The 15,159-nt window shown below is 35.4% G+C and overlaps 1 protein-coding gene across 1 annotated transcript; it reads left to right on the top strand.

Moving 5' to 3' along the window:
- The first annotated feature begins 2,119 nt into the window (after positions 1-2,119).
- Positions 2,120-4,038, top strand: LOC122291827. Its single transcript, XM_043099865.1, has 3 exons — positions 2,120-2,526; positions 2,609-2,818; positions 3,973-4,038. Exons 1-3 carry the CDS (start codon positions 2,260-2,262, stop codon positions 4,036-4,038), a joined length of 543 nt encoding a protein of 180 aa, XP_042955799.1. The 5' UTR covers positions 2,120-2,259.
- Positions 4,039-15,159: the final 11,121 nt, after the last annotated feature.

The raw sequence follows: 15,159 nt of genomic DNA, 5'->3' as shown, positions 1-15,159 counted from the left end.
ATTTTATCAAGTGATCAAATTGATCTTTTTCACATATAAGTTGTGTCATATTAATATTTTCTATTACACTTGGTACCAAAATTTCAACTAGAATGTGGATAAATAAGTTTTAATAAAATACTTCATATTTATGCAGATTCCACTGCTATCAGTTATGAAATGGTCAAGTTTAGTCAATTACTGAAAATGGTTTTGAGTAAAATTCAGAATAGATTATTTAAACATTTAAAAATGGTTGGGGGGAAAATGTACTACAAAAGAGGAAAAATAGAAAAGAGGCGCATATCAAAGGCGGGAGACTTGTATATCTTTACTGCTTTTAAGGGTATAAATGTAATTTACATACATAGCTGAAGTGATTTGCACCTATCCCATAAGGAAATTAGAAAGTTTAAAAGGTAAAATACGCCCAGCTCTATTATCTGCATGCAATATCTCCAATTTTACAAGCTCACTGACATCTTGGATATTTCAGCAAGAAAGGAAATCTCCCATTACAAGCCTGGCCACTCCAGCAAAAGCAATGAAGTGGTTCTAGCTGATTAGAGGTCAACAATACCTTAGTTTCTGAAAATTCCTTTAAGCAATCAGCAAGATGCACCATAAGAGTACTTGAGGAAAGAGTTGCTGGGTGATTTTGCACTGCTGCCTGGGAAAGTTGGTGGGTGAGTTGGCTCAAGCACTTCATATATTCCTCTCTTTCTTGCATTGAGGACTGAAAGTCTAGTTAAAGGTATGTATCACACGTGGATTCATGCTGATTTCTTACAGAGCTTTAATCTGATATTCTTCCTTCTTAGTCCAGACAGTACGACTGTATTGATGGGTTTGCCTGAATAATTTTTTTTTTTTATCTTTTTCTGAACTTTCTAGAGCTTATTTAGTGGCGATAAGCTCTATTAGGTTAGAAAATGCACATGGATGGTTTTACATCATTTCCTCAAAATCTGCATGCATAGTTGTATATGTGATATGCATGTGGAAAACTACCTTAAGTGAAAGCCACAATAAGGTAGTTAGTCGGGAAGAATTAATGGTGTTTCTATTTCCAGTTCCAAATAATTGATTTTGGAACTTATTCTCTCCATTACAGACCATAAAAAAAAAAAATAGGGAAAAAAAAATCATCTTGACAGCTCCAATTGCTTAGTTCCCAATGCAATTCCACTACCTTCCATGTAGGAAGTCTATTTGCAATTAGTGAGTTGAAAGATTAAAGGGTATTTCATTCTCATTACAATGGTGCATTATATGCATTTAAAGTTCATAATTGGTGTGCTGTTTTTTGACTGGCTGTGTTTTAAGTTGGAATGCATGAAAATGACCTACTATTCTCTGAATTGGTAGTTCTGGTCATTAATATTGGACTAGTAATTTTTTTTACATGAAATCAAACTTTTAGACCAACAACAACATGATTACTAAGCATACAAAATGAAGATGGTGAAAAATGTGTGCATATGTGCCATGTGTGAGGCAAGACTTTAAATTGAGAGAAGTCATGTGTGTACCTTGCCTCATGGTTTAAAATTGCTTACATTGACATTTGAATAGATATGACATCTGCTGTACAATATAAAACCTCTAATATCTCTAGTATAGGACAGCCGGTCACAAAAAGTTCAGATTGAGATTGTAAACAAACACTTTCACATACATACGGTTACTGGCCTCACGCTTACTTAAGGCCACAAATTTGCAAGGAAAGTGAGGCAAATGAGGACCAACATGGATGAAGAAGGTACAATTTCTTCTATTGGTATTGATTTTTCCTTCATACCAATAGATTTACCAATTGTTGTATGAGTGGGTCTTTGAAGAATTTTACGTTAACAATTGTAAAGCTGGGCGAACCATCGTTTTAATAATTGTTCACAATATGTTTTACTCAGATGGACAAATGGGGCAAAGTGTCCGAGGATGGGGGAGAGGAAGGGGATGGTGTCCTATACGGAGCGGACCCCCTGGATTTCCATGCCGAAAACGTGATGCAATCTTGAGGGAATGCACCCCAGAGCAAGTTGTGGGACCAACCTTTAATCTTCTTACAGAATCTCCAACTATAGAGGAAGAGGCTTCTCGTCCTTATTTGATCCCGAGACCAGGGATTACAGCTGACGATAACGATAATAAAAATGATGAATATTTACTAGCTTTGTTATAATGGTTTACATTGATTGACTACAACTTAAGATAAGTTTACAAGTTTGCAATATTGGTTGCAAAGTACTAAATGCTGGTTGTTTTGGGGATGCTGCCATGGAGGATGTAACAGTATCGGTACCTGCCTCGACAGAGAAGAAACGTGGACGTGGCCCAGCCAAATGCACTGAGTTTGAGAAGTTTCGTAAGCACGGGCCAATACATTTGAAGATCAATGATGGGGAGATGGCTCCATGTTGTTCTAATGCCGGTATGTTCACAACAAGAATAACATGGATATTGAAACACCATGCAGACATGAGTCACGCAAGGTGGATGGATGTACCCAAGCCCGAGAAGGATGAGTTGATGGAGCGCATCCGGGTAAGACAGCTTATACCTACATACTAAATTCCTTAATGAATATAGAAATGCAAGTATGCTACTAACAAACTCAAGTGTGTAGGGTGACTTTGAATTGGATTGGGAGAAACACAATCATCAAATGGCCGTTTGGAAAGCCCTAAGTAAGCGATTTAACGCTTATCACCATGAATTGCATAAGAAGTATATGAAGTTTGCCACTCATGAGGAGGCATTGGCTTCCGAGACTAGTATGGTCAACCCAATAGTATGGACTAAACTTTGTGAGAGATGGGGAAGTGATTCCTTCAAGGTATCCATTAAAATTAATACATGAATCTATACATGTATATGTTGAGTTTGGACATAAGTTATATGCTCATGCATATTCACTCTAAGAATATAACTAACATTGGCATTATCATGGCAGAAAATGTCAGCTAGAAATAAAGAAGTCGCAAGAAACTTGACGTTAATCATACATCGGGGTGCAAGTCATTTGTTAGGGTACTTGAGGAAAAGGTAAATGATTTATATAAGTTAGAGGGAAAAAGCAATAGCTTTGTAATATTCATTCCGTTGATTGAATTAATATATCACATTTATTGATCATGAATGAGAAAAATGCTGACTTTTGTTTTTGGTCCAATGTTGCAAGTTTTCCTATCAATAGTTATGCAGGAATTCAGCATCTAGTTTTCTTGACATCAATCCATTGATTATCATGTACATCCAAATTTAATTTTCATTCATCTTACTTGCATAGGTCTGGACTCGATAATCATATCTGAAACTTTATTTGCATCCTTAGCATTTAGCTCACACTTGATATTCCTTATCTCTTCTATAAACTGATTTTCATGTTGATGGTTGTATCGAAGGTGAAATTGTGTTAACAACAGTTATGCGCATGATCAGAAGGTTTTATATAAAAAGATAAACCTAACGTGTATGACCTGCAGTAATAGGGAAGTTTAGCGGTCATATATCGACATTTGCATAAAAGGTTTTTGTGCAAATGTGATAGCTGATTTGCCACAGTTAAATTTATCTGTAGCAAGGCCTGAAGTTGCCTATATTTGTCACATAGAATATTCACAATGTTTTTGATATCAGCACACGTAATTTCAGCTATTATTATGTGTGGCTAGATTGTGTAGTTAAACGTAATATTCTGTACAGTTTTTGTTATGTGTGTTACTAATTTCAGTACAATTTTCATGCCACACACTATCTAGCGAGTACACGGGACCAACGTAGTGGACTTCTATCGACACACTCGGTGGTCAAAGAAGAAAGAGAAGTTTGTGAGCCTAGCAACGGAGCATAATTATGTGAGTAACATTACAATTTTTAGAGATGGACCTAAAGTGTTTCATATCTGGTATACATATTGATAACTAATGGTGTTACCGTGAATATGGGAATAGAATGTATATACTTATGCCTGTTTGTTTGATGTTACAGAACAAGATGACCAGCAAAATGGATGCATTAGAGCCTGAAAAATGGACGGATGAAGCAGCATCATAAATATTTAGGTCGGTACTTGGTCAAAGAGCAGGATATGCACGAGGGTTAGGAGAAATGGTAATTCCAGACTCTAGAAGAGTACATGATCGTATACGAGATAAGGAGTATGTGGAATTGGTAGAACGACACAAGAAAGATGCTCAAACTCACAAGGATGAACTAGAGGCTGTAAGGGAAGATATGAGGAAGATGATGGAGAGGCAACATGAATCTGAGAAGAAGATGATGGAGAAGCAACGTCAAACAGAGAAATTATTGATGTCCTTAATGTCGGAAAGGCAGCTGTGCTCAGAAATGCAGCAGAGGCAGCCATGGACTCAAATTGCGAGGCAGCCGTGGGCTGAATCACAGAGGGGGCCGTGGGCTGAATCACAGAGGCAGCCGTGGGCTGAATCACAGTGGCAGCCATATTCTGAAAAGCAGAGGCAGCCAGCATCAGAATCTGAGGAGCCGGCTTCCTCAGATTCAATCTCACCCACTCCTTGGTCAACTCCATGAGCTGCATGCAGCTTGTGGATGTCCCTGTTTTGGGAATTTTTGGTAGTTAGGTGGTAGGTAAAAATCTGGAATGTTTTGGCAGTAAGGTTGATTTGCTAATTTGGGTTAGTGGTGTGAGAGTTTACACACTGAATATAAGTTTTTTGGGGAGCTAACTAAATGAGAAGGGGGGGAGACCAGATAACGGTTTAAGTGCATCGTGGATGTCCATTATGTCTTTTTGTATGCCTTTAGACTGCAGGAATATATAACCCATGACCCAGGACAAAAGCTAAATTTGTTCAAATGTATATTATTAACGGATCTATAGATGGACAAGATGGTGGTGTTAATGTGTGCACTACATAAGGTTAGTTGTTTTACAAGTTAGTTATAATTTTTAAATGGCTAATCTAGTTCTGGACAGATATGCATATTTACTTACTAGATATTGTAATCACAGGTTCTAAATGAAGTTAATAGGAGGGTGTAGGTGAGGAGCTGCTGAACCACACATTCTGCTCTTGAAAAATCAGAACTTGGATGGCAAAATTTTCCAAATAGTACACAAAGCTAGTCCTTAAAATATTCTCATGGACAACAAAAGTTGGAATCTGCAGGTAATATATGTCTTGCACATATTGGTTAATTTCAATGTTTAATGATTGGTGGCAACATTAGAAGTTTACAATTACCTTTACAAGTTAAATAAAATCTTATGGGGCTGTTAGGAATTACAATTGAATTGATGACTGGCATTATTGTGGGGGCAGCTAGAAGGCTGTAGAATTTCTTGTTTTGAGCTAGAAATGAGCTGACCATAGTATGTTCCTATGCTAGATTCATTTGTGTGCAAAAAATGAAAAAATACATGGCTCTAATTTACCCCATTAAGGGAGGTTCCCTTAGACTTAGGATTTCTACTATAACTTAGTATCAAAGACAAAATCATGCTTGTCCTAAAGAAATAAATTGTCTAGACTTTTGCTATCTTTGTCACATAAGTTGATTAAGTATATTAACTTGAAATTAATGGTTTAGTGTAGGGACTTTTAATATGATGCATGTATAGAATCCAATATAACTAATCTAGCATCCGATGCATGCTAGATTACTAGTAGGAGAGTTGTAGTTATTCTCCTAAATTTCTAAAGCGGGTGTAAGGTTTGCTTAGGAATTTAAAAATATCTTAGAATCTGTTAGGAGATTTGCAAAGGCTATGTCAACAATTAACAAACTGATTCTGAATTACTTCTTAGCCATCTCTCTCAAGGTAAACAATATTGAAAAGAAAATCTGAATAACAATTATAATTAAATTGCAGAGTCATGAAAGAGTGTTCCCTAGTGAATGTTGTCTATATGTTTAAAAATGCATATTAGTCAAACATTGTGTGCTGTTACTGATATAAGTTTAATTAGTTTCACTAATGCACAGATTAAAGGTACCAACTGATGAGTAAAATGGCACACCAGTGGGGTTGATGGAAACCATGTGACAGCATGTGTGGTAGAAGATGAAGTGCAGAAAGAGATTATAAATTTACTGGTGTAGATTTCTCAACTTTATTTTTGGATCTAATGGGGATATAGTATGCTGGAAACAAAGCAAACACAGTCTGGAGTGTTGATTATAAAGATGCCAACAAGTAGTGGGGGTCTCCCACCTCACCCTCAACACCATCAATGATTACAAGTTAAGGACTTAACCTGGTATGAAAGTGAAGCTTTCATACCCAATTTCCCAAAGTCAAAATTTCTTGTAAATGGATAGTGGGTTTGACATTTCCAGTTTACTCATAGATTATTTGGAGTTTAGTTGGTATATTTGAAATAGCATGGATTAATGCTTTGGCTTGTTGGGCAGCACCATTTCTAGTGTGGTAGTTGCTGAAGTTGAATCCATGTCTTGGTATATTTTGAGATTATTGACCTTTAAACTATGTGAAGTGCTGCGTTGAAGTTGAATATATATGAATTTCTACTTGAATCATTGCTACTATAGCTACTGTACGTGTGACTTGTGCTTTAGGGGGGTTCAGTTTTCATGTAAAGTAGGCAATCTCCTAATTTATATGTCCAATTAGTTGCTGGCAACTCAATTCTTATGTGTGCCAATTGTTACGTACAAGAGACATTATGATAAGAACTAAAATTTTACATCATCAATTTGGATAAACTGCATTAGTAACTATATATAACTATCAGGAATTGTGTATTTTTATATGCAGGAAAAAACGATTAATTAAGTATCACCTGCATGCCCACTATAGATCACTACTAGTAAATATTTTATACTAGTTTTTTAATATATATATATATATATATATTTAGGCCAATGGGATTTTAGACAAACCAACTATGAAAGAAAATGTCCAAAGGATCAATATATGCAATAATACAAATTTAAAAAAAAAAGAAAAAAGAAATATGGACATTAAACGGCGTTTTATGTGGTTGACGAAACTTGCTTGCAGTTTATATATATATAAACTCATGAATTTAAGGAAGGGCATCATTTTGGAGGACATATGGCAGCAAACAAAAGCAATGCAAAAAGTGTATAGATTTCCAAAAAATAGAAATTGTGGCTACTGTGCAGTAAAGTCAGCAGGCATAGTTAATGTTGCCTTTAACTTGGTGCGACGTAAGCACCTCAATTACTGCGGCAATAAATCAACGTTGCCTATAAAGCAGTAGGCCAGCATTTGTTGTAAACGTTGCCTCTGTTTTTGGCCAATCACTGGCGAAATTTTCCGGGCATCAGCTACATAATGGATTTGCAGCAGATAAATAACAGCGGCATATTTTGACTCCCCACATTACTAGTATTGTCGGCACATTTAGCAGATAAAGGCTGCGAATATTTGTGCTGCAAATATTGGATATTTATCAGCATTATACGGGGAAATGACGGCTCAATGCAAAGGCCACATTTCTTTCCCGTCCATCAAGCGGCAGTATATAAATGCTGCGGTAAGTAATTTCTGACGTTTTATGCTTACAATGGCAACTATTTTTAATGCCACAAATTCTAAATATTCTTGTAGTGTTTTTATAAAAACAAAACTTTCCATTCATCAAGATAATAAGAAAATATCACATGATAAATCACACATATTAATAGCACAATCATAGTCTTAAACTTAAAGAGAAAAAATAAATAAAAATAATAAAACTTAAGAGCAAATGGGCTTAATGCAGAGGTTCACAACCAACTATTTTCATCATGAAATTAGAATATTATAATTGAATCCACTTTTGACCATGTCAAATAAACACATATAATATGTGTATCCAATACTGATCCTCCTACTATCTCATACAAAATCCTATGTACATGGCTCAATCTGATAGCACTAATAAAGCTCCCTAAAATTTCTTAACCAGCTTAGCTACTAAAGGATTAGAAAGTGTAGAGGCAAAAATTGGTTAGGATTAGATAACTATATGATAAGGCTTATCTTATCATTATATTTGAAATTGTTGGATGAATGTAAAATAAATATTGATTTATCTCTAAACAATGTTGAGTCTATCTAGAAGTCGTAGGTGTTGTTTAGATAAGTCATTGAGGTTAAAATCGAGTCCTGGTAGATCTATATTTGTCTAGAAGAAAGCTGAACAGAGATTAGTCAAGACAGAAGAATGTTATCGTGAAATGTTACCAGTCCGTCGAAACACGTCTTCGCGACTGTTGCTAACCGTCAGCAGAATTCTACTGTGACTAGAACTCTTTCCAGACTTTCTATTTAAAGGGATTCGGTTTTGTATCTCGGTAAGGAGTTTGAGCCACGAATTCTAGAGTGTATATTATGAGTATTTGTGACAGAAAATTTACTTGAAAATTTTCATTGGGCTTTTCATCTCTTCTTGAGTATGACCATGCTTTGAGTGTGAAGTAACATCGATTGGATTTTAGCCTCTGGAGTTCCAGAAGGGATGTCAACATTTGAAAATCACTAGAGGTTCTGGCTGCTTCTGTTGTCTAGGCAAGTAAGAGAGTCGAATTGTAAATGTTTTGTAATTGTTCTTCAAATAATAAGATTGATTGACTTTCTTGGATTTGGCTATCCAGTAGAGTTTTACCATTAAAGAGTTATTCAAACGGTTTCCATTCGTAACCAATCGTTATGTCTTACAAAGTTGATTATTTATTTGAAAGTATTTGATTCGTTTTATAATCTTGATAATTGAGATCTAACCTATTTGTTCAAGGAAATTGGTAGACAATTTAATGGTTTACAGGGGTATGTTAGGAATTTCATAAAGGAATGACATAATACTACTCAAATCATGAACCCTCTACTTACACACATGCTATGTGATCCAAGCATAATTACTATTGGATAACATGATTGCACACATCCTATGTGACATAAGAAGTACTATTGGAAAATAAGTCAAGGAGAATTATAATCCTACTAATCAGAAACATCATCCCTAATAAAATTATAGGCTATCAAAATTACCCCATTTCCATTCTAATTACATGCAAAAGCAGTTTTTGCATCAATGCATTTAGAAGATATAGTAGGTTTTTAAACCCTATTTACATTGCTTTATTTTGGTTTTTTTTTTATGATATGCTAATCCATAGTAGCGATGTTGAGACTCACTTGTCCCACTTGAAAGCCACCTTTGAATTGCCAAGACAGCACCAACTGTTTGCCAAACTAAGTAATTGATGTTTTGGTAAAGAAGAAATTGCCTATTTGGGCCATCTTAGCTCAGGCCAAGACATTAGAGTTGATCAGGATAAACTGCATGCCATGAAGAATTGGCCCATTCCAAAATCTATTAAAGCATTGAGAGGGTTTTTGGGTCTCACGGGGTATTACTGCCAATATGTGAAGGGCTGTGAGGCAATTGCAGCCAAACTGACTGAATCACTAAAGAAATACAACTTTAAGTGGAATGGGACAACCCAAGCTGCCTATAAACAACTTAAACAAGCCATGAGTAAACCAGGTTTAGATTTATTCTTTGCATGTGCCCAGTACTATTACAAAAGTCGTATAATATTAACTTTTTGTTGCAAATGCTTCTTTCCGACTATTAAACTCGCTGCAAATAAACATCGAGAACCATAATTGTCAATGTTTTGATTGAGTATTTTTTCCAGCAAGAACAAATCACTGAGCAAATTATTTTACATTTTTTAGTGCCAATTAACCATAGTTCTCCAAGTTTTGTGCCAATTTCTTTTTATTCATTGGATATATAGAACAATCATTATTCCTTGCCCAAAAAAAAAAAATTAATATTCTTTTAGAATTACTCTTTGCAAGTGTCAAGTAATGCAGAAGTACTCGTATTACACATAATAGCATCTCTATTATCTATTATCTATATAAAAGCTTAAGCAATGTCTCCACAAAAGAATTATATATGGGCCATGTCATCATCTATGCCGTCAATTTTATGTGAAGAAAAAGACTAACAATGTGGAGGGTCTACCAGTAGAGGACACCGAAAACCCTTCTCGCAATACAGTAGCTTGCTTCTTGGCATCTTCTAATCCGTGCAATAGGGCTAAGGAGAAGAGGCTACAAGTGGTTGCTTAGATCTTGGTGATGGTGGTGGGGGGTGCTAAGGGGGTTGAGAGGTTACTGTGGACAATGGTTCAAGTGGCCAGCGGTTGTGTGGATTTCTTGGGCGGTTTAACCATGGGTTGAGGTGGGGTAGTTTCTCTAGGCTAGGCAATGCCAGTTGTTGGTGGAGGCAGAGACAACAATAAGGAGAGGCTTGGCCTTGGAGCGTGGCTGGAGGCAGTGACAAGGGCTTGGGCAGTTTCTCGATGTATGAGATAATACTTGTATATATATAGAAAGCAGGACAAGGAGTGGCTTGGCCTTGGAGCATGGCTGGAGGCAGTAACCAGGGCTTGGGCAATTTCTCCATGTATGAGATAATACTTGTATATAAATATAGAAAGTAGTTAAACCCCGCAGAAGAGGAGATGTGCATAACATTGAAATGAGCATGAGACTGGTGAGGATTCTCATGTTTGGTTCTCACGGCATGGGTTTTGGGCTTGCAGGGTTTAGGCCTTGACTCAACCCTTAAAAAGGACTGAACTTGCCTCATAAATTTCTCAACCCACCAAAAAGACACCATCTAATCAAAAAATATTTAATGATTATAACTTAACTAGCAAGTTAAAAAAAAAACAAATCGATACTTGCCAAAATGAAATTTTGAGGCCCATAGTCTATTCTTAAAAAAATTATTCGCTAATCTAAATTGGGCATTTCATGCATATTAATTCAAACGAAAAATTTTATAGCACTCATGCTTGGCTTTAAGGGTGTAACTGGTTCGATTTTAGGCAAAATTTAGGACTGACCCAGTATGCCCCGGTTTTGCATTTTCCAAACTGATTATGCATATGTTATCCTCCTAAACTGGTACTTTAGTTTTATCGATTTCCAGTCCTATTTGTTTTGGTTTTTCAATTTTAATGTAATGTATTATATATTATATAATATAATATATTATAGTATATAATACTATAGTGAGAATTTATTGTAGTATATTATAACAAATATTATAATTGTATTATAAACTATAGCAATATATTATAATATATAATATAGTGATACATTATAGTATACTATAAAATATAGTGATATAGTATTAGTATAATTAACTATTAATATGCACTATATAATATTAGTATAATTATTAATACAATAAACAAAATGATATAATATTTTAAAATTTAATATTATATTAATTAGTAATTTATCATATAATACAAATATATTTTATATTATATATAAAAATTAAATACAATAGAAAAAATTAAAAAATGAATATAAACCGATCCGATTTTAGAAAAAGAAAAATCGAAATCGGATCGATTAAAAAAAAAAAAATCAGTAGCGGACCAAAACAAACTTGAGACTAGTAAACTGAATGATCGATATTTTCTTTTTCTATATACTTGGGACATGCGATTGGGGTAGGCCGAGGCTTTTTTATATCGTTTTGATGTCATTGCTTTAAAGAAATAAAATTGGGTAATGTACAACAATTATAAAAGTAGATCTTGGTGATGGTGGTGGGGGGGTGCTAAGGGGGCCGAGAGGTTGCTGGTGGGCAATGGTTCAAGTGGCTAGCAGTTGTGGGGATTTCTTGGTAGGTTTAACCATGGGTTGAGGTGGGGTTGTTTCTCTAGGCTAGGCAATGCCAGTTGTTGGTAGAGGTAGAGACAACGACAAGGAGAGGCTTGGCCTTGAAGCGTGGCGGGAGGCAGTGACAAGGGCTTGGGCAGTTTCTCCATGTATGAGATAATACTTGTATATAAATATAGAATGCAGGACAATGAGAGGCTTAGCCTTGGAGCTTGGCTGGAGTTTGTAACAAGGGCTTGGGCAGTTTCTCCATGTATGAGATAATACTTGTATATAAATATAGAAAGTAGTTAAACCCCACAGAAGAGGAGATGTGCATGACATTGAAATGAGTATGAGACTGGTGAGGATTCTCACGTTTGGTTCTCTTGGCATGGGTTGTGGGCTTGCAGAGTCTAGGCCTTGACTCAACCCTTAAAAAGGGCTAAACGTGCCTCATAAATTTCTCAACTCACCAAAAAGACACTACCTAATCAAAAAATATTTAATGATTATAACTTAACTAGCAAGTTCAATAAAAGAAAAAAAAAAAATCGATACTTGCCAAAATGAAATTTTGAGGCTCGTAGTCTATTCTAAAAAAAATTATTCGCTAATCTAAAGTGGGCATTTCGTACGTATTAATTCAAAAGAAAAATTTTATAGCACTCGTGCTTGGCCTGAGGGGTGTAACTGGTCTTGTGTTAGGCAAAATTTAGGATTGAACCAGTATGTTCCGATTTTGCATTTTCTAAAACTGATTATGCACATGTTATCCTCCTAAACCTATACTTCAGTATTATCAATTTCCAGTCCGATTTGTTTTGGTTTTTCAATTTTAATTTAATGTATTATATATTATATAATATAATATATTATAGTATATAATACTATAGTGATAATTTATTGTAGTATATTATAATATATATTATAATTGTATTATAAAGTATAGCAATATATTATAATATATAATATATTGATATATTATAGTATACTATAATATATAGTGATATAGTATTAGTATAATTAACTATTAATATGTACTATATAATATTAGTATAACTATTAATACAATAAACAAAATGATATAAGATTTTAAAATTTAATATTATATTAATTAGTAATTTATCATATAATACAATATTATATATAAAAATTATATACAATAGAAAAAATTAAAAAATACATATAAACCGGTTTGGTTTTAGAAAAAGAAAAATCGAAACCAGACCGATTTTGACCAATTTTAAAAAAAATAAAACCAATACCGGACCAAACCAAACTCGAGACCAATAAATTGAATGATCGATATTTGCTTTTTCTCTTTATTTGGGACATGCGATTGGGGTAGGCCGAGACTTTTTTATATCGTTTTGATGACATTGCTTTAAAGTAATAAAATTGGGTAATGTACAACAATTATAAAAGTTCTTGAATGATAGTGAAGTTTGTCAATTTATATATATCACTTCCAAATCTCAGTCTCTCTCTCTCTCTGTCTGTCTTCCCGCACCCCCCCCCCCAGGTGTTGTGTTTTTGTGTAATCGTCCCGAGCAAGTGCAATGGCAAAGTATGGTCTTGGGTCATCTTACAGCATATCATAGATTGTGGCTTGACCGTGAGTTATGACTAATGACTCGGGAGAGTGCACAGGAAGGCTGGCCTAGAGGAGGTGGATAAGAAGATAAGAGGGAAGAGAAAAGAAAGGTGACAAAGAGAAGAGAAAAGAGAGTATGGTGAACGGCCACTGAGACATGAAATGAAGGGATAAGAGAAGAGAGAATGGGAGAACATAGAAGGAAAGGAAGGGAGAGAGGAGGGAGAAAAATTACGTATTTATAGTTTGGTTTTGTGTTTTTATAATGTATATGATATAGATTATTACATATATTTATATATATGGGCCGAGTAGATGGGTGAAACTCAAGTGGGCAAAAACACAACTTGGCACTTGCCCTCGCCTTTGCCCATGTGTGGTTGCCCACCCATGCACCCACTTGATGCGGGCGAGCAACCCAGGTAGGCGCCCTTTATGAGTATCTCATCCAAGGGACTAATAAATGTCGTATAATGAATTTAAAAAAGTGCATAATAACTTATATCTAGGGACGACATGATACATTGAATAGATCAAAAATCTTGATATAAATTTGTCAAATGAAAATTAAATATAATTCATATAAACTTAAATTGATTTGTTTTTGTTTGTAGATAAATTGGCAAGATGTAATATAAGTAATAAAAAGATATATACCATGGTTTATTATAAATATAAGCTTTGTAAATCTAATTTTCTTCATTTAAAGGGGAATTTTATGGACAAAACACAGAAGTGGCACAGTCCAATACATATTCCCAAAAGCCCTATCCATTCCTCTCTTTAGCAAACAAATTATCTTCTCTGTATATGAACTTTGATCTTCGAAAACTAAGATCATTTATTTCATTTAAACCACTACACCCTTCTACAGCTTCTCGAATTCTTTTGATTTGGCTATAAGATCTGAAATTTGACCCATACACATCCAAACTTTATCTATTCAATGCTCTCAATTATAGAGTCCTACTCTCTCTTCTTTTACCGGTAGTATTGGGATCCCATAAAAGCCAGTGAGAACAAATTCCTCTCCAGCTTCCATATAATTAATAATGTGAGATCAAAATTTGTTGTAGTGGAGAGAGCTTTTTTTTTTTTTTTTTTTTGGTTCAAGAGTGACCCCGCTCCAATTTTATACAAAAGACCCTCACGTATGGTGGAGGAAAACCGTGGAACAAAGCAGACACTTGGAGGGCTACAAGAAGCACCCAAAACCCAAGTGTAAAAAAGATACACCAAGCTTAAGCCAAAACCAACAACAAAGAGCCACATCCCAGCGTGTGGAAGAAAGCCAAAATAAGAACTGGGTTTTACTTTCTGAGGGCATACAGACCCATTTTGTCCACTTTTAATATTCCTTTTAGTACGTGAGGAACATCGTTGAAATTCACCCAAGTTCCAGATTTCTTTTCCGAAGCCAATCAGGCTAGAAAATCTGCCCCTGCATTACCTTTGTAGTGGAGAGAGCTGCGATGGAGATGTCCAAACGTTGGTGTACATCTTTCCCCATCGGGTTCAGGTTCGATCCCAAAGACGAAATGTTGGTGTCCTTTTATCTATGGCGGAAAGTGCAGGGGCTGGATATACCGAATTGTCCCATCGTTGAAGCCGACGTCTACGCTCATGAACCACGGTTTCTTCACCGTAAGTTCTTCTTCCTGTACCTTTCGTTTCTTCTCATGATAATCTTTTTGCGGTCGTTTTTAATTCTAATCTTCTACGTACGTACAATACTGATGATTCTCTCGCTGGTTTGAAACTTGGTGCATGTAGATGGTAATGATCCCGCGAACATGGCCGTGAACAATGACCGATATTTTTTTGTAAAGAGAGAGCCAGTATCTAGAAACGGTAATGGGAAGAGAATCAAAAGGGTTCTGGAAGGGGATTCTGATGGAGGTTGGTGGAAGGCCAACACCGGAGACATGGA

Source organism: Carya illinoinensis, chromosome 1, assembly GCF_018687715.1.
Source record: "Carya illinoinensis cultivar Pawnee chromosome 1, C.illinoinensisPawnee_v1, whole genome shotgun sequence".
NCBI lineage: Eukaryota > Viridiplantae > Streptophyta > Magnoliopsida > Fagales > Juglandaceae > Carya > Carya illinoinensis.
The sequence above is the reverse complement of the archived record's forward strand: the minus strand, read 5'-3'. Positions and strand labels throughout refer to the sequence as shown.

Coding starts and splice junctions, on each gene's coding strand:
- LOC122291827 (XM_043099865.1), top strand. CDS start 2,260: ATGGAGGATGTAACAGTATCGGTACCTGCCTCGACAGAGAAGAAACGT. Junction 2,527..2,608: donor AGTTGATGGAGCGCATCCGG/GTAAGACAGCTT, acceptor TCAAGTGTGTAG/GGTGACTTTGAATTGGATTG. Junction 2,819..3,972: donor GGGGAAGTGATTCCTTCAAG/GTATCCATTAAA, acceptor TTGATGTTACAG/AACAAGATGACCAGCAAAAT.